The sequence below is a fragment of the Echeneis naucrates genome, chromosome 1 (genome assembly GCF_900963305.1).
Source record: "Echeneis naucrates chromosome 1, fEcheNa1.1, whole genome shotgun sequence".
In the NCBI taxonomy this organism is placed as follows: Eukaryota; Metazoa; Chordata; class Actinopteri; order Carangiformes; family Echeneidae; genus Echeneis; species Echeneis naucrates.
Window position 1 is genome coordinate 1,843,697 of NC_042511.1, and position 21,463 is coordinate 1,865,159.

Sequence of the window (21,463 nt, forward strand, 5' to 3'; positions counted from 1 at the left end):
ATTTTGACTCGTCTGTGCCTGTCTGCTGTCAAAGCTGTAGGACATCTCTGTCCCTCAGTAGGATGTCTTTCTCAGAGGGACGTCTCTGTCCCTCAGTAGGATGTCCTGTCTCAGTAGGATATCTCTGTTCCTCAGTAGGATGTCTGTCTCAGTAGGGATATCTCTCTTCCTCAGTAGGATGTCTGTCTCAGTAGGATGTCTCTGTCCCTCAGTAGGACGTCTCTGTCTTCAGTGGGACGTCTCTGTTCCTCAGTAGGATGTCTGTCTCAGTAGGATATCTCTCTTCCTCAGTAGGATGTCTGTCTCAGTAGGATGTCTCTGTCCCTCAGTAGGACATCTCTGTTCTTCAGTGGGATGTCTCTGTTCCTCAGTAGGATGTCTGTCTCAGTAGGACGTCTCTGTCCCTCAGTAGGATGTCTGTCTCAGTAGGACATCTCTGTCCCTCAGTAGGATGTCTGTCTCAGTAGGATATCTCTCTTCCTCAGTAGGATGTCTGTCTCAGTAGGATGTCTCTGTCCCTCAGTAGGACGTCTCTGTTCTTCAGTGGGATGTCTCTGTTCCTCAGTAGGATGTCTGTCTCAGTAGGACGTCTCTGTCCCTCAGTAGGATGTCTGTCTCAGTAGGATATCTCTCTTCCTCAGTAGGATGTCTATCTCAGTAGGACATCTCTGTCCCTCAGTAGGATGTCTGTCTCAGTTGGACGTCTCTGTTCCTCAGTAGGAATGTGTGTCTCAGTGGGACGTTTCTGTTCCTCAGTAGGATGTCTGTCTCAGTGGGACGTCTCTGTCCCTCAGTAGGACGTCTCTGTTCTTCAGTGGGACGTCTCTGTCCCTCAGTAGGACGTCTGTCTCAGAGGGACGTTTCTGTTCCTCAGTAGGATGTCTGTCTCAGTAGGATGTCTCTGTCCCTCAGTAGGACATCTCTGTTCTTCAGTGGGACGTCTCTGTCCCTCAGTAGGATGTCTGTCTCAGAGGGACGTCTCGTCCCTCAGTAGGATGTCTGTCTCAGTGGGACGTCTCTGTCCCTCAGTAGGATGTCTGTCTCAGTGGGATGTCTCTGTCCCTCAGTAGGACGTCTCTGTTCTTCAGTGGGACCTCTCTGTCCCTCAGTAGGATGTCTGTCTCAGTGGGACGTCTCCGTCCCTCTGACATGTCCCTGCTGTGTATTGATTGAGGTGGACTGCAGCTGATCTTAAATGTTTCTGTGGATTTTGAACACGTCGCAAAAACCTCACCAGATTATTCTTAATCTGGAGGACACGAGATTTCTAGTTTGAACAAACATTTCTCTGTTTGTGTGTCTGTGTGTGTCTGTGTGTGTTTGTGTGTGTCTTCACCTTGAAAGCATCAAGTGTCCGATACCGATCTCTCATTCACATATCGTTGAGGCTTTTTATTGTTTCATGTCAAAAATATCTACTTTTACGAAACAAAAATAGTGATTTAAAAAAACAACAACACAAAAAGCTGTTAACAGAGATACTTTTGTATAAGCTGCTGCGCTTTTTCTTTTTTTTTGTTGTTGGTATTTTCGGTATTAGTCTTGACTTTCTATCAAGAAAAGCCACACACACACACACACACACACTTTTGGCAGCAGGAAACAGAAATTAAAATTAAAAGCATGTTTGTCAAACTGTGAATGTTATGAAACATTTTCTACTGAGAATTTTTAAGTAAAACAGGAAATAATCAGCATCACCTGCATGCTCGCTAGTTCATCTGATGACTGTGTGTGTGTCTGCATGTGCTCTTCTGTGTGCGTGAGCCAAATATGGCCGCCTGAGCAAGAAAAAAAAAAAAAAGGGGGGGGGGGGGGGGGGGGCGTGGTAATAAGATGTCATGTGGGAAAGACGGGAATACAGACATACAGACACAGATCTCCATGTTGACATTTAACTGTGTGTGTGTGTGCATTTGTGTGTTTGTGTGTGTGTGTGTTTTGTGCACATTGCGGTTTCCTCTCTTTTTGATTGCACACACACACACACACACACACACACACACACAGCAGAGGGCTGGTTTGACAAGGTGTGTGTGTTTGCTGAGGACCACTCCCCCTCAGTCGTCCTTTAATGAGGACACACACACACACACACACACTCGGAGGCTGGATCAGAGCAGCTCTGCAGGGTGCAGCAACCAGGGCAAAGTGAAATGTCACTGCGGGGGGGGGGCAGGCTGGTTGTTATGGCGATAGCTGAGTTTCCTCCATCTTTAAATGCATTTTATTAAAATGACAAACCAACAAAAGAACATATGTTACACTTCACAGCATCGGCTGTTAGACAATTGTTACACAATATTCCAGGATTAATCCATCGAAGCTTGACTCTCGGTCCTCCTCACTCACTTTGTCTCATATTCACTGCCAACGTAGATTTAAATGCTGAAAAGGTCCTCAGTCCGAGTTTCACCTTTCAAGTTGGAAAGAAAGAAAGAAAGAGTGACGTCCAGTTTGGATTGAGTTACACACCAGCGTTTAAAAATAGAGAAACTCAATAATAGAAAACAAGTTTGACCAATTAAAATTTAAATATTCAAACGAGTCATATCAACGTTTCATAAAAAGAATGAGACGCCATTTTAAAAGCGGCGCTGCCAGTGAAGAGCAAATGAATGCCCAAAGCAGTGTTGGATTCTGGGAGCCGGAAGTCAGAAGCTCGCTGCGTTCACTCCTCGTTTTATTGACATCTATCAGATATCATTGTATTTCATACTAAGAGCTGCGAGCCTCACTAATAGGAATGAATCAGGCGCCATCTTGGAACCAGTTTTCCACATCAATGGAACAAATAAAGGTCGGCCGCTGAAGGAAACGGGAGGGAGGAACTGTAATAAATAACATATTCTACCGTTCCATCAATGTAACCGTCACATCATTCTCACCAATAATTACTGACCAGATAGATAGACAGATTGATAGCTTCAGCAGCAGACGAGCGGAGCTGTACTACTGCAGCCAGATAGCAGGGAGGAGGAGGAAGAGGACACGTGACGATGTGTCTTCGTTCCCCTGAGCTCTGGATAACAGGACAGAGGGGTGGGGGGAATTCAAGATGGCTTTGGCTGCTAGAGAAGGCGTGAGAGGGATGGAGAGCAGAGAGGAGGAAGACCACGGCAAGGAGGGAGAGGAAGAGCGGGGGGGGGGGTGAAAGTGATGTATGGGGAATGAGAGAGGAAGGATGGGAGGAGGAGGGAAGGCAACGATGGATATGGAGGAACGGGGGAGGGGAGGGAGAGAGAGAGAGAAAAACGAGAGAGCAAGAAGCATGAGGAGCACGCCTAGTGTGTGTGTGTGTGTGTGTGTGTGTGTGTGTGTGCGCTGCAGTAACCTGCTTTTCTCTGCTCCCTGTGATCAATCACTCAGCACCGCCTATGTAACACACTCTGCTGTTATCTTGTGGTGCATGCACACACTCACACACACACACGCTGCATTTCTGTTTTCAGATACTGTAAATGTACACACTGCGCACACATCAGCGCGGCCCGTGAAGCCAATTACAGCCACATTTCAAATGTTCATGTATATTCATATTAAACCTTTTGAATTGAATGGAAAGACTCCGAATCAACACATACTGCTAGAAACCAGCATATGTTTACCCCGTTTCCCTGCTGTGTGTGTCTGTGTGTGTGTGTTTGGCTCTTATTTTCCTATCTAAGTGAGAACCAGGACACGGATCAGGACCTTGAGCGGGAAGACATCCCTTTAACGTCTCCTTTACAGCATTTTAAGATTTCACTTCTTTCCTGATTCTAAAAGGTGGAAACGTAATCGTCCACTTGCTTGTTGTCTCCCATTCGGTCTGACTTTGTGTGTGGTGTCAAATTACACAAATTACATTTGTTGGCTATTCATGGTTTACCATAAAATTTAGATTGAAATGAGCCGGAAAAGTTCAGAATTTAAAAACCTGTGATGATGACGAATAGCTGAGCTCGTGCCGTTGAATGTTTCCTGTCATTGGTCTCCTGTTCAGTGGTTCTAAGTGGGCATGAAATATAATATAAGTGAGTCCAAGGAGCTGCAGAAATCATCCATCAGCAGTGTGAAGGAATAGATGACCTCGATTTCCTTAAATTCTCAAGTCGCACTGCCAAATAAATATGTTAGAATAGATTCAGTTGCTAGTTTCACTTAATCGCCCTGGTGGTGTTGCACCCAACAGTCCTTGACTCTTCACATTTGGTCCACGACGATGTAAACCAGGAAGTCCAGTTCGAGCATCAGATACTCGTCGTTTTAAAAACAATTGGCACTCTTAACAAATGTACCGTTGTGTGTTTTATGCAAACTTTTTGCATTCAGGCTACATCTTGGTTTGATTTTATTTGTGTGTTCTGTGTAATGGTTTCGTCAGCGTCTTTTACTTTCTCTCCCCTTCGTGATTTCTGGGAGAGAGTGTGTGAGAGTCGTGACCAAGGAGGCTTCTGCTGCTGTGTTGTTAGGAATGTGTGTGTGTCTGTGTGTGTGTTGGCTTCCCTCTTGGTAAACACACTGAAGAGAGATACTTGATGAGGACACGAATTAATGAGAGGAGGGAAGCGTAGGAGAGGACACACACGCAGTGTCTGCTGTAGTTCGTATTAGGGGATGACAGCACATCGATTTTGGGAGCCGCTCAGTGACGTCATGCAGTAATCTAATCGTTTACAGTAGCGCCTGGGCCGGTCTGTCGACGAGACGCCGAATCAGAGAAAGTACTTTTTAACAGTCATATTTTCCACCATGGTTGGCTGTGTCTCACTCTTAAAGATGATTAAAATGGGAGTAATTACTGCTGAGGAAGTAATTAACCGCATCTCTTCTGAGTATCCCAGACTCAGAAGGTGGAGGTCAAAGTTGGCGCAGTGCAGGCTACATCGGAAGGAGAAGCGACTCTCTCGATATCCTAACCCCTGACCTCATCTCTAATCCTGAATCCTTTTTCCCGCCACACAAAACTCAAATGGAGAACTTTTCCTTCCAGCTGACTGGGTTGAAGTTTTGGGTGGTTGAAGTTGACCTAAGGCATCACAAAGTCATTTATCTGTAGCTGTATGGACCCAGATCTTGAATAAACTTCTGATCTGGTCAGAAATAGCAGAGTGACTTCTGCCGGTTTAACTGAGATCCACGCAGAACAAAAACTGAGAGAAGGAACAAACTGTGCCAGTGAGACAGATATGCATTTTCAGCTTATATTGGGTAAAATAAAACAAACAAAAAACTGAGTCACTAACGTATCTGGCAGAGACAGAGACAGAACATGACATCAGAACCAGCACTGAAGGAGGGGGGGGGGCTCTGACTCATTGTACAGAGAGCTCAGTGCTGAGTTTTGCGTCAGAAACAGGATCGAAAAGATAAAACACGTCTCCATAAAGAGATTTATTCAGCTCCTTCCACACAGCCGAAAAAAAATTTAAATAAAATAAAATAAATAAAAATAGTTTCAGACTAAACACATTGATCTTGGAGAACTCCTGACTTTGCATCAGGCCTCTCTCCAAAAATCTACTTTTAATCAAACATTAAGATTTGGTGCAAACAGGGCGGCACACCGAGTACAGCAGCATGAACGAAGTCTAGCAGCGAGAGAAGAATGAGGTCAGAGAGAGAAAGAAAGACAGAGTACCTGGTTGGAAATTGTCCTTTTGCCATTACTTCCATTATCATTATTGCTCTGCAGTCATTTACAGCCTCATCACTCTCCTATGTGTTCTCCTATACCCTCCGACTCCACCAAAGTGAAGGGCTGCACAAACACTATGTATAAATACGCTCCATGAGGTGTCGCGACAACATAATGGACGAGATGTCTTCTGTTAAAGACGGACGATAACCACGGTCTGTTTATTTTAAGGCTTTAATAGTTCAGTTTTTGTTTTGTTGAAAGAAGAGGAGAGGGAGTAAATGAGGATGTGCTCGTTTTGTGCATTAGAATTAAGAAGGAAAGAAAGTGATGGATGGATGGATGGACAGCAGCTCAGACCTTTTTCTATCCACGCTGACCGTTAAACAAAGTCACTGTACTCATGACAACAACATCCCAAACTTCAAGCTAAAGTTGAGACGAAGTGCTGACTAAACCCAAATCCCCATTTCCTGCGTTCAAGCCCCGTTTCGCCAACCGGCCGAGCGTTTATGAAGCGGGTGACGTGTCCCTTTAAGCAAAATCATTTTAAGTGCAAATTTTTTTTTTTTTTTTTTTAGAAATCCGGCTTTCAGCCTTTGTGCGCTCCCACACACTCTTGTGAAACAGAAATAGAGCCACAACAGACACAAACACACACCTACAGATGCACCATGTGAGAGCGGCGGTGGGAGGGGTGAAGTTAGACACCCACAGCGTTGACGACCTCTGACCTCCGATAGGAAGAAGTCTGTCAGGCAGCTATTAGAGATATGAAACACGTTTGGATCCGGCCGTCGCACATAATCGAGTCGGCATTACAACAAAGTCGACATATTAATTAGTGTGTGAAGCGACTCAGGCCAAATGGGAAGTACTTATCTATTCCGGCCAGTTGGGCTGATGGTTGTAAAGGTATTATGTTGTCGTCGCAGCAGAAATCAGTGCAGATGTTTGAGTTCATTCCACCATCGGTGTTTCGTATCTGAACAGAGTATCAGGTGATCAGGTTAAGCACCGTTCAGGCCATGTAAGCCTCTCTGAAGCTCCATTAAGACTCATGTTCAGTATACACAAATCTGCCTGTGGCCTCGGGCTGCAGAGGTTGTGTTTCATGGTTGTCGTTTAACCCTCTCTAAGAAAAAAAAACAAAACAAAAAAACTCCCAATCCTCAATCCTGTGTGAAAGCAGTCTTTCAGAAATGCAAAATAAAACCAGTGTAGTTAAACTTTTTTCGCTCAGAGTTTGCTGATTTATTCTAAAATGTTGATAACCATGAGTGTGAAGGTAAGATTTCAAATGAAAGCCACAACAATGAAGGTTTCATGTGGCTTTTCTTCATGCCCCGATCTTCCACCTCCTCCCCTTCGCTCTGAGCTTTTCCCAGCTGGTTAGCGGCTCAGCGGGTTGAAATTCATCCAGATAACTGCTGTAAACTAAATATATTGCAGCAAATCACAATTTATTTTAACAACAGCACAGTCATATGAGTTTATGGCATTAATCTGAATCGGTTAAACCAGCTGGGGAACGGATCTAAAAAGATGAAGGAGGGGGGAACGTGCCGTAGAGCTTGGTGATAACTCACCGGAGATCCTCTGTTCTTATGTTATTGATGACTGCAGCAGGTCAGTAAGTCTTCAGAAAAAACACACAATCGCTCCACTGTGCGCACGACAACATGCCGAGAGGAAAGACACGCACGACTAAGGACAGAGAAGTCCAGATGTCGTGTCCTCGTCAGTTCCAAGAGTCATGCTGACAGGAGACGGGAGGACAGGTGGGACAATCAGCTGCCTCGGAGGGAGAGCGATTGTTGGTGGGGGGGGGTCAGAAAGATTACGGACACAGGAAAGAGTGACACGACTAAACAGGAGACAGGAAACAGACATGTTGATTCAATTAGACCGAAAGATGGAGCGGGGACTTTGTTGTCCTCGAGAGAACAAGCTGTCTTGAAGCCAAATTAGAGGAGGAGAGGAATGAAGAGAAAACAGGGGTGTTTAGTTTGGTGGGGGGTGGGGGGGGGGGGTAGAGAGAGTCCATCAGCTGAGTGTTAGCACTCTGCTGAGATCAGCAATAATGTGGGAGAGGGAAAGGCAGAGCGAGGAGGAGGAGGAAGATGGGGGTGGGGCGGCTGAGGATGGAGAGTGTGGTTTAGAATGAGAGTGCCTTCAGCCCCCCCCCCCGCAACTACAACAAGAAGATGGAAAGAGAAAGAGGAATGAGTCTGAATCATGAAGGGTGGGGGGGCTCACAGTAACCTCCCCTTCACCTTGGACTCTCCCACTAAAGGAGAGTGATCGGACCGTACCACCTTGTTGGTGGAAGCTGGGGGGGGGCGTTTCCTCATTTTTGGATCAGTCTTTCAATCACAGGTAGCCCCGCCCTGAAGTATACCGTTTTTCCAAAATAACGGGACCGTTACTTTACAAAGTTTTTATTATTATCATCTTAAAAATCTCTGAGTTTGGGTCAGTGTTTTTGTCGTTTGCTGAGGAGGTAATCTTTCACACTGTGGAGCGGTTCTTTGAACTAACTTCACAAAAAAAAAAAAAAAGCTATCTCCCTGAGAGCATTGCTGACGGACACCTCCGACCTCTGACCTCTGTCGTTTCACTTCTCCTCACCTCGTGAAGGACTCCAACAATGTGTTAGTGAGGACTCGATAGAGCCGAAGTGTTGGTGGCATTGAACTGAAACCATCAATAAATCACTGTGGTGATGAGTTAGAACATCCAGATTGTTTATTTGTTTTGTGTGGACATATTGTTCAAGTTCCTTAACTGTGCATTGTGTTAGACTGAGACGTTGTCCATCGTGTGTGTGTGAGAGGCTCAGTGGGAGGATCGAAGGGGAAAGGAGCTCATGCTGTGATGACACATGGCACTCCCACACTAATTCCACAAAACACGCACACACACACACACACACACACAGAGCTCACCGGCTGGAACTGGTCCCAGTCTTTTGCATGTTGCGATTGTGTGTTTGTGCTGTTTTAGCCCACATTACACACAACAAATTCACACTCATGGCACATGATGAAGTCTGCAACATTAATATTTATATAACGTAAATAAAGGTTGTGGCCGAGATTCCCTTCCTCTGTTAATTGGTGACAGTTTCCACGAGTCACACAGAGTTTTAACTCAGTTGTTCCAAAGCTTCAGACTCCAGATGACCAAATGTCATCAGTGTTTCACAACCCTGAGAAGTGACGAGCAAAACTTCGAGAAAAAGCCAGTGGGAGTAAAGTTCACAGTAAATGAGTGTTTTAGCAATCGAATCAAACACTTTGTGTGTCTGTGTACATTTTATAAAACACAACGTCAGTGCTCAACACGTCAACAGCAGCAGAGAAAGTAGGTCATCCACGCTACCTGGGCTGCGCTGTGTTCATCATTCTGTCACACAAAAATCATACACTTTGTGTGCGTGTGTGTGTGTGTGTGTGCGCACAGTAAGCAAATCATCATATATTTCGATCTGTGTGTCTATTTGTGTACAGCTAAAGGATGCAGTTGTTTTTGTTTGGTCAGTGTGTGTTTGTCTGCATTCAAGGAAAGTTGTGCTTACCATAGACCTGTGTGTGTGTGTGTGTGTGTGTGTGTGTGTGTGTGTGTTGACGGGTTGAAAACCAATTGCTAGGAGATCCACTTCCCATCCCCGTTGCTGCGGCAATGCCGAGATTCCATCAATGAGCCGGGGCCGCGTTGCCCTGGCAACACTTATGAATGAGAGCAGGTCGGTAACCGTGGAGACTCGGCGAAGAGAGGAATTGCCGGTTACTATGGCAATGCCATGAGCCGGCAGAGACCAAGCAAAGTGAAGGTGGCAAGTGACCGACGAGACCTCCATAAAGCCAAATCATAAATTTGGTTTCCCTCATTAACAGATGAAGACGGCAGGAAGTGACTTTAGATATTTTTGATTTCTTTTATTCATTTAATTTAAAGTTTGAACAAATAAAAAGAAACACTGGGAAAATATTAGAGCAGGTATGAATTAATCATTCTTCATGTTGTTTTATGACACAAAACCCGACAAAGATCTCAATTCCCATATTTTATTCAGTTAAAACTAAATTAGAAATTTCAACAATCAGTAGCTGAGAACCAGAATCATTCATGTGTGTATTAAATATTCATATCAGTGTATTTTTTTAGTTCAGGAAGTCTGTAATAGTTTTCGTACTTCCCTCAGGACGCACCTTTCCTGTCTGTCTCCTGTCTGAACGCAGCACAGTTCAGGTTGTGAGAGTTTTACGGGTTGATTGTGAGGTGTTTCCCAGCAGTGAGCTCTCTGTCATCACCGTCCAAACACCCTCCCTCTCTCTCTCTCTGGAGTTTCTTTGTGTCTCTCTACCTGTCGTCCCCTCTCTCCGTCTTTCACACTTTTAACTCACAGGTCTGTCACTCTCTTTCAAACTGCGTCCTCTTTCTCCGGCTCTGTCTGTCGAGGGATGTTGTGCCTCTTCTTCCCACCTGGGCTGCTGTTCCTCAGGGACTCTGTCTGGGTCTGTGCAGTATTTAAATCCAGATTCAAATTCAGGCCAAAATCTGAAACACTTCTACAAAGCTTGAGACAAATTTACATTTTGGAAAACATTTTTACATATCACAAAACAAAATGACATTACCACACCACATTCTGTCTGGTCTGCACCATTTAACAACAAAGACTGACCACACACGGCACGTGTTTGCCACAAAACGGTTGAAACATCACTTGAACACTATCCATTGTTATCCACGAGCTCCATCGCGCTCCAACTGGCCGCTCCTGTTATCACTTGGGACATTCCCTTTCCGGTTTGTTTCAGCACTTGTAAATGTGTTAAGGAGTCATTTGCAAATTTTTGCTTATAGCTTTAGCACAGCGTTAGCAGTGTTAGCATTAAATAGCACGTCTTGCCAACAGCTTCAGTCTGTGTTGTGTTTACAATCCAGAAAACTGACACATCGGATGCTGCAGTGAGTTTATATCAAACGGGGCCGGTGCTAGCTGGTTAGCATGCTAACTTCAGCAATTCACAATTTCACAGGCAAAATGTGAAAAATGTGTTCATCATGAAAGGTTGATTAGCTAGAATTTAAATGCCAATGAATAATGTGTTATTGTGTATTGTGAGTCAAACAAAAAAAGTTGGAACTCAAAACTTAACAAACTCACCTGTTTTAGTTCTGACTTCATTTTTATCTCCGTTGTTTGACATCAATATAATCTTTTATTTCAGCCTTTTGTGTCTTTCTGCATTAACTCTGCTCATTCAGTGGCAGTGAGGAATATTTCTAGGTTTGAATTTTTGAGTTTTCTTAAGCATCTAAATGGAACAGAATTGAATAATCTCATCCCTGATAGCTTTATCTTCAGCACACCCTCATTGCGTTGTTATTGTCTGTATTATTATGAATTTTTCCTTTAAAACCAAATAGCTTCCATACCTGCCACTAAAATTTTATCTTTTCACAACTGACTTTGGTTTTAATTCCACTTGGTTTCTCAAATAATGTTGCCATTGACATTTGCCATTTAATTTATGAAATCAATGATAAACAAACCCTGATGATGAACAATTATAATGAACAATAATTAATCGACTTCCTCTCATACCTCACCATCTCACTTTTTATTTTGACTCGTACCCGTTTCCTCCTTGTGACCATGTTGTTCCAATGCTTTCCTTCCTGTCCCCTCCCCCTCCACCCTCAGATCAACCAGCAGCACAGTCGCTGCTCCCTCTACCGGCCCGCTCGGCGCACGGTGGGCAGGTTCAGCCGTTGCCAGGGGTGACTGCATCCCGGCGGTTTGGGTTTGTCTGGCAGAAGCGGATGGCTGCTGTCTCACACGGATGAATATTGAAACTCTGCATTCGCTCCCCAAATGAGATCAAAAAAAAAGGGGGGGGGGGGACAAAAATAAACAAGGAGAGAGACAGACTGAACGGCAGGCAGGGAGACAGGAAGGCAAGAAAAAGTCAGAATTTTTTGAGTCACACCCTTCGCTCTTGTGCGTCATCCGTCCACTCATCCACACAAAAATCCAGCTCTCTGAAAGTGGGAAAAAGAAAACAATGCTTTAAAGTAACTGTGGCCTCAGCAGAGGGAGAAAGACAAGCTCATATTTTTGAGGATTCAGTTTTAGGAATGAAAGAGTCGAGCCACACCGACAGATCCCAGTTCTGGGAGTGTTGTGCAGAGATCACGTCAGGTCAGAATCATTTATCCGTGCGTCTCATCGGATCTTTACTGGACCTCAGGATGTTGGCTTATTCTGCTGATGTCTGGTGTTTTCAGGCCTACAGCCTGGCCTTTAGCTGTGGCTGTTAAAAAGCCATTGAGGGAATGAGAGGCTTGGCTGCCGGTGCCGTGTCTGTTAATAAATGACCTCTTACTGGAATTAGCAACCAACCTGCAGAGGAGGGGGTGACGGCAGAGGTGAAGGGAACCGAGCTCAGTTTAAATTCACTTTACAGAATTTTAATTGGCATTTCTTCCTGCATTTCTTCAATTTTCATGTCTTTATCTGAGCTCTCCTCTCTCCGGGAGAGATTTTCAAAGCCTTTTGGCACAAAGGTCTTCAAAAGGTCTGTCACAGGCGATGCGTTTTAGTCTTGACGTGTGACGTGTGATCAGTAATGTTGGTGGCGTGTGACCGATTCCATTGTGTGGAAAAGCTAAAGAGCGAAAACACAAACAGCACCGGTGTACTAAGAAGAGAGGATTTAGTTGTATGCTGTCGATGTCATTGTATCTCGGCATCGTGTTGGATTGTAGTCACTGACCAAGAGATTTCTGTTTTTCTGCTGCTTTTAATGAACTTACAGAGCTACAGGGCTGCTCCGTGCTGCAACAACGAGCGAGGGGAAATTATTAGTTCCCTTCACAAAAGCGAGGTGGGCCTCTGCCTGTCTTCATTAGCACATTTAATAGCAGTTTCCTCCCCATTTGATTGCATCTGAACGAGAAATAATCACGAATTAATAGAATTTAGAGTTTGATTCGGAAAATATTGATAAATTCTAATAAATTAAAGAAGAAGCAGTAAAAGCTCATGCCCAGGAAAATATACACATTTCAATAATCAATGGTTGTTTTGGTCTCCTAATGATCTTAAAGCTCAAGTCCTCTCTCCTTCCCTTCGATTATCTCCTCCTCCTCCGCTTCCTCAGAGCATCCCCCCTCTCTACGCCCCTCACTCCTCCCGTCCCCCTCCTGCTGGACAGACCTGGCTTCCGCCCCCGTATGAGACAAAGCATGGAAATTTCCAACCTGTCTCTGCCTCTGACTTCACACCAGAGTTGCACACATACACATATACACACAAAGCTTCACAACTGCACACATGCGGAGCCGCCAGAAGAAGACTTGTGTTTCTGGGTGCACAATCATATTTAATTAAAATAAGATGCTCACAGCAACACTATCAGGCTGGGTCAGTTCTGGATTTTATTCCTTTTCTCAGAGTTGAATCTCTGATTTGGAGTCAGCGTTTCTGAATACACACTCATCACACTGCTAGTTTTTTCTCTGCAGTATTTTGTCGTCTGTGGGGTCTCAACTTGACCTGAGGACACTGCGAGCCGTCAGAGTGTTGCGACCACTAAAGCTGGTTTCTGGGATTCCCAGTAAGTGCACTGCTTCATTTTTCTCTGACAGAACACTGTTAACCAAATACAACAAATACCTGATATCACTAAGAAGACCCAGGTTCACTGTACTGGCTCTGTTCCGACTTTGTCCTCCAGGCCTGCAGGTGGTGCTCAAGTCCATTATGAAGGCCATGATCCCCCTGCTGCAGATCGGCCTGCTGCTGTTCGTGGCCATCCTCATGTTCGCTATCATTGGCCTGGAGTTCTACATGGGAAAGTTCCACAAAACCTGCTATGATGAATCCACAGGTGAGAAAAAGTCTGGGGCTGATTGCTCCTTGTTGGATTTTAAAAACACAGAATCGACGGTGACCCCATCCCTTCTGACTTTGCCCCTTACAAAGAAAATATTTAGGGTAAGCGTTAGAAAAATGGTGAAATGGATGATGGGTGAATTCCATTTGGCTGTTTGAGTTTCAGGGTCCCAGCTCACTGATAACAAAGTTGTCTACGCCGATAACTTTGATTGTGTAACCTTGGATTTTTCCCGCTCTTTGATCAGGAGACGTGGTGGATGAATTGCCGTGTGGTGACGAGTTGCCCTCCCGGTTGTGTCCGAACGGCACAGTATGTAAAAAAGGCTGGCTCGGGCCGAACTACGGCATCACCCAGTTCGACAACATCCTGTTTGCCGTGCTCACCGTCTTCCAGTGCATCACCATGGAGGGATGGACGGAAATGCTCTACTTCGTAAGACAACCCTTTTCAGCCTGAAATACTCATGGCAACATTATTTAACTGCACCCTAATGAGAAGGTTTTAAAGTGTTCCTATCAACAACAGAAAGAAGCTTTAAAGCTGAAGCTGAAGATCAAATAAAAAGAAAAATCTAAGTAAATAAAGTTTAGTTCTTACAAACAAAAAGACAAAAAGATGAAATATTGTAAAAGAAGTTCAGTTTTTCTGTCGAGTGTTTTTTTTTAGCTGAGCTTTGCTACAACACAAATTTTCTCCTCTGTCAAGACATCTCGAAGTAAAACACTGAAATCACATGATTCTCTCCCTCAATGAGCGACTCTCTCCAGTCTTTTTTTTAACAAGCTCAGATCTCTCCCTGTCCTGAACGTGGGGGGCTGAATGAAACATGAAGTAGTTGGAGGTTTGTCCGCTCTCTGTTCGACTTCCTTTATCCGTCTTCCTACCTTCACAGTCGCTCCCCTTCTCTCTCTATTCTGGTCCGTCTCGCTCTATATTTAACATCTTTTCTGATGGATGGAGGCTGACTTCAACACTCTCACAAGCAGTCAGGAGGAAACCAATGAAAGTTTAATAGAGAACGAGCCGCGCGCACCCTACCATGCGGTATAAAACCCAGCGCATGCATGCAGAACTCCGGCAGGAGGTAATAATCAGCTGATAGTTCCATTAAAGCATTACACGGGTCACAGAAACACAATATCCTCCACTAACCTGATTTCTCTGATTGTCAGCTGGCTTTGTTTAGTGTGAGGACGAGGTCGCAGAGCGTCCAGTGACCGGACACCTGGGCACAAAAGAGGCCTGTTTCCTGCTGCCCATGAACGCAGCATCTCTGCATCCAGGCCGGGCTTTAAGTTAGGAAGTGGGTCAGCATTACATATGCTTCAGCTCTCTGCGGATCTTGTGCAGCACAGAAAAAGTTTCTAGCTTCTGATCCGTTGTTGTGCCTTTCGGTTAGTTTGTCCTACTTTTGCAAAGGTGGAGCTGAATGATAAATCAAACTTTATGGAAATCATAGTTGTTTAATTTGATCACAGTTTGTGTGACGGCCATGACAGGGAATACTGTACGTGGAGTGAAAACAGGAGACGCCTGTGTCACGCAGCTGGAACCATGTTTACAGGAAAGGTGGAGCTGAGGACAGCTTCATCCAAACTAAAAAAACTTTTTAACTTTCCATTTACACAAAACATACAGATATTCTTGTATTAACTGATCTGGAGTGCATCTGTCTTCCCTCTCCAGAGTAACGATGTGGAGGGCAGCGCCTGGAACTGGATGTACTACATCCCCCTCATCATCATCGGCTCGTTCTTCATGCTCAACCTGGTGCTGGGCGTCCTCTCAGGGTACGGTCCTTCGCTCGCTTTCGCTTGATTAAAACCTCTCTCCTTTTCTTGTATGCTACCTCGTAAACCCGTATTTTGTTTTTCTGCCGAAATGAGCCAGTTAAAAATGTCCCCACAGTGAATTTGCCAAAGAGAGAGAACGAGTGGAGAACAGGAGCGAGTTCCTCAAGCTGAGGCGACAGCAGCAGATCGAGAGAGAGCTCAACGGATACCTGGAGTGGATCTGCAAAGCAGGTCGGCGCACACGGTTCGATTCCCACAACACACACAAACTGAATGTTCATGCTGATCGGCTGTTTTCTTTAACTTGTTACAGAGGAGGTGATTCTGGCGGAGGAAGACGGAACAGGAAACTTTGATGGTAACTGATTTGCTGTCATTGTGCGTAAATGATCGTAAATGAAGAAGATTTAAGCTCAACAAAAAAGATTTAGAGTGAGGAGACATAAATTCAGGGATGCAAAGGTCAAAAAGGCCAAACTGAAAGACGCCGCTGAGTTTTAGAAAACTGCAACACGTAACTTTGTCTTCACCCTAGTTTTTGTTGGACTGCATTTTGCTTGATCTCATTACCGGCAAACAATGAATCTCCGGATAGGTTAGGCCTCAGCGGACGCACCTGTGGGCCGGGAAAAGAAGGCCGCCGTAGAGTTAGACTAAATCTGTCGAATGGCAGCTCAAATGCAGGAAGCGGCGCCTGAGTTGGTGCAAAGTTAACCAGAGAATGAGCTCCACGGTCACACTGGTAGTTTTGTCTTCAGAAGACAAAAGGAGACCAGAAGTTATTGTGCATCAGAATATTTACCGACAAATCCCAGCCGGCTTCCTCAGTGCACTGCTGAGCACCGAGCCGCCAACAAGAAAACGTTTACTGGAGATTTTCTCGTTTTTCTCGTTCTAGTTTCGAGGCGAAAGCCGACCATCAAAACCAAAAACAACAAGACAGAGCTGCTGAACCCCGAGGAGGGAGAGGACAACATGGGGGACGCCGTCGGTAAGTGACTTCTCTGAAAGGTGTTTTTTATTTCCGAGGAGCTGCTGTGACCCCCCCCACCCCGATTCCCTCCTCAGGTTTTGCCCGCTCCAGCATCAAGAGCGGTAAGGAGGGCTCCAACTACAGTAAGAAGGAGCGACGTCTGCGGTTCTTCATCCGCAAGATAGTGAAGACGCAGGCTTTCTATTGGACGGTGCTCTGCCTGGTGGGCCTCAACACCATGTGTGTGGCCGCGGTGCACTACAACCAGCCGCAGCTCCTGTCGGACTTCCTCTGTGAGCACAATCAACACAAACAAACACACAATACAAACAACTGTCATAAACAGTATTAATATGGCTGTCCTGAACATTCATCATTCTGTGTCTTCCTCTGCTTTTATTTTTAAATCTTTTCTGGGACATCACGTTTTTGGGTTGTTCAACATTCATCTGAGCTCAAAGATGAACTGATTAAAAGTTTCGTGACCTCAAAAAATACATGTTTGAACTGTAAATCAGGAATTTGTCCACTAACTATGACACAGCTTAAACCAAACATCTATGAGGGTGAAATTAAGGGATCATTTTGTGTCTGAAAGGTCAAAGGTCCATTTCATGGTGACATCACAGCGATCTGCACTTTCTCTCTTATTCACTGCTAACTCAGAACGTCTCCTGACAGAAGCACAAGGTGGCTCCCAAAGAAATATTACCTTCATAAAATATTTTCTCTGCACTTTAATCACCTCAGCCGACGCCGACATGACTCAGGCAGAGAAGTCTTTTTTTACCTGTTGTGTGTCAGACGCAGCACGTCGCAGCTTCTTGGTCTGGTGTTAAGTGCAGATCTGATGACTCGTCACACCTACAGGATCCCAAACTGAACACCAACATCTGAGCGTATCGAGCCTTTTAATCACACACACACAGACGTAAAACTCATCTTTTTACACCTTACATCTCCAGTTCCCGCCTACAAACAACGCATTTAGACCGTTTACTCCTTTAATTAGCAGAAACACACGTGGCTCAGCTTCAACTTCTGGAACGTACTGTTGTTTCATTTTCTGGTTATAAATATCGAGGCCAGATCAATTTATTTTAGACATCAGTCATCTTGTTTACTGCCGTTCTTGATTGCCCGTAAAGTTCAGTGTGAGTTTAGTAGTTTGCTTTTCAGAGGATTTCAGCTGCACATTATTTTATTCTGTGTATGTTCTTCAGACAAACAGGCACACAGAAGCCTCGGAGGAGGCAGCTTGTCGTCTCTGGCCGGTGTCCAGCGTCATTAGCATATGAAGCCTCAGTCACTGATGGAGTCTATTCATCATCACGCTGTCATACACCTCTGAGCTCACAACACTCACTCCGCTCTCTTGTTTTCTGCCCCCCCCCTCCGTTATCGTTTGTTATTCCTCCCTCACTTTTTTATCTGATCCTCTACTTCACCACCTTCGTCCTAATGTCTTTCTTTTTTCTCTTCCCCCCCGATGTCTTTCCTCCCTCCAGTCTATGCAGAGTTTATCTTCTTGGGTTTGTTCATGTCTGAGATGCTGATCAAGATGTATGGCCTGGGCATCCAGCCCTACTTCCACTCCTCATTCAACTGCTTTGACTGTGTGGTGAGTGCACACACACACATTCAGCACATAACTTTCATTTCAGATTCAGACTTCTCAGATTTTAGAAACAGATTCAACATCCTGTTTGACTGAACAGGTGACGCCATTTTCTGGGCCAACGTGCCCTGAAAGCTACGTGAAAATGAATCTTTTTTTTTTTTTTGTTGTTGCTCCAGTTTGGTTTCTGGATTAGAGAGAAAAAGATCAGAGATGAGTTCAAAGCTCATGTCAACTCAACAGCTGCTGCTCTCAAACTTACAGAGACGTGAAAATCTAAAGAGGAGCTCGCTTCTTGTCTTTTGAATAATTGATCAAATATTTCATCATTTTCTTCATTTCTTTGTTCCCAATGATATTACATAAATTTATCTAAATGTGCTCAAACCCTGTGTTTTTTTTTTTTTACTGCCCCATGTTAATGGTTCAGGGCAACAAAAGTACACAAATAAAAATACCCGCTAACGTCATATCGCTGTGTGTGAGAGGGTGATGTTTTAGAGAGTAAAAGTGGAAATTATTTAAAATGACGAGAAATCCAACATTCGGTTTCCTGCCAGAGCTGCATCAGATTAACACCAGCGGCCGCAAACATCACACACAGATGTTAAAAGCTGAACTTACACAGAGTGGATAAGGATTTCCACATCGTTTTGAGCCGATGAACCAACTGGACGCTGTGTCACATTTAATGATGTCCTTTTTAAAAAAAAAAACAAAAAAAAAAAAACAGAATTTGGAAGCAAGCGTTAAAACAAAGCTGCTTTCTAGAAACACATCTGCGGGGAAAATGAGGACGAACAGAAAAGACCAGGAAGACTTCAGCAGCAGCAGCCTGTTCGATCGCTGCAGGAATAATACAGAAAAATGACTCAAAATTCTTCACTGCAAACATCTTCGGTGGGCCTCATACGGCGTGTCTGTGTGTGTCTGTGTGTGCGCGCAGGTCATTGTGGGCAGTATCTTCGAGGTAGTGTGGGCCACCATCAAACCGGGCACGTCCTTTGGGATCAGCGTCTTACGAGCTCTGAGACTGCTCCGCATCTTTAAAGTCACCAAGTAAAGACAAACACACACACACAAACGCACAAAGACACAAAATTCCAACAGCACACTCATGCAGCGATGACGCAGACGAGCTGGCCCTCTTCTTTCTTCAACCTCCCTCCTCTTCCTCAGGTACTGGGCTCCTCTGAGAAACCTGGTGGTTTCCCTGCTGAACTCCATGAAGTCCATTGTCAGTTTGCTCTTCCTCCTCTTCCTCTTCATCGTGGTCTTCGCGTTGTTGGGGATGCAGCTGTTTGGAGGACAGTGAGTATCAACGCAAACTTAAAAAACACACAAACAAACAAACAAACAAACAAAAAGGTAAAATTATTTGTGTCGATGTGCCACAAACAATAATAATAATAATAAAAAAAACACAACAAAACTCAACAAACAAATCTCTTCTTCTCAGATTCAACTTTGAAACTGGGACTCCGCCCACTAACTTTGACACGTTTGCAGCGGCCATCATGACAGTGTTTCAGGTGAGGGGTCATTATTAACCTTCGACCTACAGATGCAGGACGCTCTCATTGGCTCCAGCGGGTGATGTCACAAAGATTTCTGACATTTGTTTTTCTCTGCAGATCCTGACCGGAGAGGACTGGAACATGGTGATGTACGACGGCATCGAGTCCCAGGGAGGGGTGAACGACAAAGGGATGGTCTTCTCCATCTTCTTCATTGTCCTCACCCTCTTTGGAAACTGTATCCTGCCTGCACACCTACTGTCCTTTTTCCCGCTTTCCTTTCCATTTAAGTTCTTCTTGCTCCAGCTGTGTTTTTGGATTTTATCGTCCAATTCTACTTAACGTCTGCCACCACAGACACTCTGCTTAACGTCTTCTTGGCCATCGCTGTTGACAATCTGGCCAATGCCCAGGAACTCACCAAGGTACAGGATCAGGCCAGGAAGATTCAATAAATTCCCCCATTTGTTCTGAGAAAAATATGTAAAAAGACATCGAGCATTAGTTTTGACGAGCAACTGCCACAAAGTCAGAATTAAATTCGATTAGCACGACGATCTGATTTAAAAATGCCACTTTATTTCTTTGTTCTGAATTTTATATCCCGTTCTTGTCCAATAGGATGAGGAGGAACAAGAAGAGGCGGCCAATCAAAAGACAGCACTGCAGAAGGCCAAGGAGGTGGCGGAGGTCAGCCCGCTGTCAGCGGCCAACCTGTCGATTGCTGCGTGAGTGCACGCACAAAGACAAACACAAATACGCAAATACCGGTACACAAAATCATCCACTTGCATCTTTGTGAGGACTCTCTGACATCACAAATTCTGGAACGTGTTAATTTAAGGCGGATTTAAATTAAAGGGGTCATTCAAGTCGATTCAGATCAGCTGCCAGTTTGGAGGAGCAGATCAGTCCAACATCCGCAGAGTTGTGTGTTTTATTTAGGACATTTTCACTTTCTCGTCTGACCTGCAGCATTAAACACAGAACGCAGGAGGTGAATGAGAAATATGTCATACCAAAGAGAAGAGCTCTTCTTCTTCATCGCATCTTCCAAATGAAGTCAGAGTAATTAACAAATCAACAATTTAAATATGAACATTTTAATTGAAATTGATCTTTTTTTTTTTTACCTGCTGGCTCCGCCCCCATCAGCAGAGCTGCTCCTTGAAACTACAGGTGGCGACCAGATGATGCTCCATCTGTCCTAAAAATCAAGGTGGTCCTCAGAAAGATAGAAGTGCCAGCAAACACACATCATTTTGTATAATTATAAACACACACACAGACTACAACACTGTTTCCCCTCCATATCTCATCGTGCTAACATTCAACATGATTGGCAGGCATTCATGCACACACAGACACACACACTCCGTCGCACTCGGCCCATTCTCGTCCTCTCAAACATGATTAAGCGATTGTTCTGAGAGTGAAAGGAACAGATTCGAGGCTTTGTGAAGTGAGGAAGAGCGAAAGGAGGACGGTCTGTAAAATCTGCTCCCGGCAGTAGAAACGCTGACAATAGGACACATCAAACACCGACCGGCTGAAAGAAAAGAATGAAAAATATAAAAACCTGCTCTGCTGCTCCTTTAGAAGTCACCGGACTCTTCAGATGCTGCTGCGAGCCCCGCCTTTGACGCTGACATGAAAAGCTGCTGGTTTTGTGCTGCAGTGATGCCCCTTAATTAGACACCAACGTGTCACTCATTTACTGGGTGTGATGTCTGAATGTCATGGAAGCCAAGTTGTGTTTTAACAATACAGACTGATAACTGATAACAGTTCCCTCCACTCCAGATGCCATTGTCTTAAAACAATTAGGTGACAAACTATATTTGTTGTTGGCGACATTATCGTTTACTGCATCCCATCAGGAGGAAGCAACGATACATAATCTTCTCCTACGCTCAAACAGACTGATCCTGCTTGTTCTTTACCACAAATGATTTATTCTTATTTGTACTGGACTTGTTACTGCTAACAGCTCAAACTCACATCTTTTTTTTCTGTCCCTCCCTCATTC

The 21,463-nt window shown here is 44.5% G+C and overlaps 1 protein-coding gene across 1 annotated transcript in view; it reads left to right on the forward strand.

The window, feature by feature from the left end:
* The window catches only part of cacna1ab (calcium channel, voltage-dependent, P/Q type, alpha 1A subunit, b), a 114,967-nt gene that overhangs the window by 47,617 nt on the left and 45,887 nt on the right, over positions 1 to 21,463 (forward strand). Inside the window, exons 5-19 of the mRNA XM_029502526.1 lie at positions 13,160 to 13,251; positions 13,372 to 13,524; positions 13,778 to 13,965; positions 15,220 to 15,323; positions 15,442 to 15,557; positions 15,640 to 15,684; positions 16,225 to 16,317; positions 16,395 to 16,592; positions 17,808 to 17,920; positions 18,864 to 18,976; positions 19,097 to 19,228; positions 19,377 to 19,449; positions 19,552 to 19,672; positions 19,792 to 19,859; positions 20,056 to 20,162. Of these exons, the coding sequence (XP_029358386.1) occupies positions 13,160 to 13,251; positions 13,372 to 13,524; positions 13,778 to 13,965; positions 15,220 to 15,323; positions 15,442 to 15,557; positions 15,640 to 15,684; positions 16,225 to 16,317; positions 16,395 to 16,592; positions 17,808 to 17,920; positions 18,864 to 18,976; positions 19,097 to 19,228; positions 19,377 to 19,449; positions 19,552 to 19,672; positions 19,792 to 19,859; positions 20,056 to 20,162 (1,716 nt within the window). The remainder of the gene's footprint in view (positions 1 to 13,159; positions 13,252 to 13,371; positions 13,525 to 13,777; positions 13,966 to 15,219; positions 15,324 to 15,441; positions 15,558 to 15,639; positions 15,685 to 16,224; positions 16,318 to 16,394; positions 16,593 to 17,807; positions 17,921 to 18,863; positions 18,977 to 19,096; positions 19,229 to 19,376; positions 19,450 to 19,551; positions 19,673 to 19,791; positions 19,860 to 20,055; positions 20,163 to 21,463) is intronic.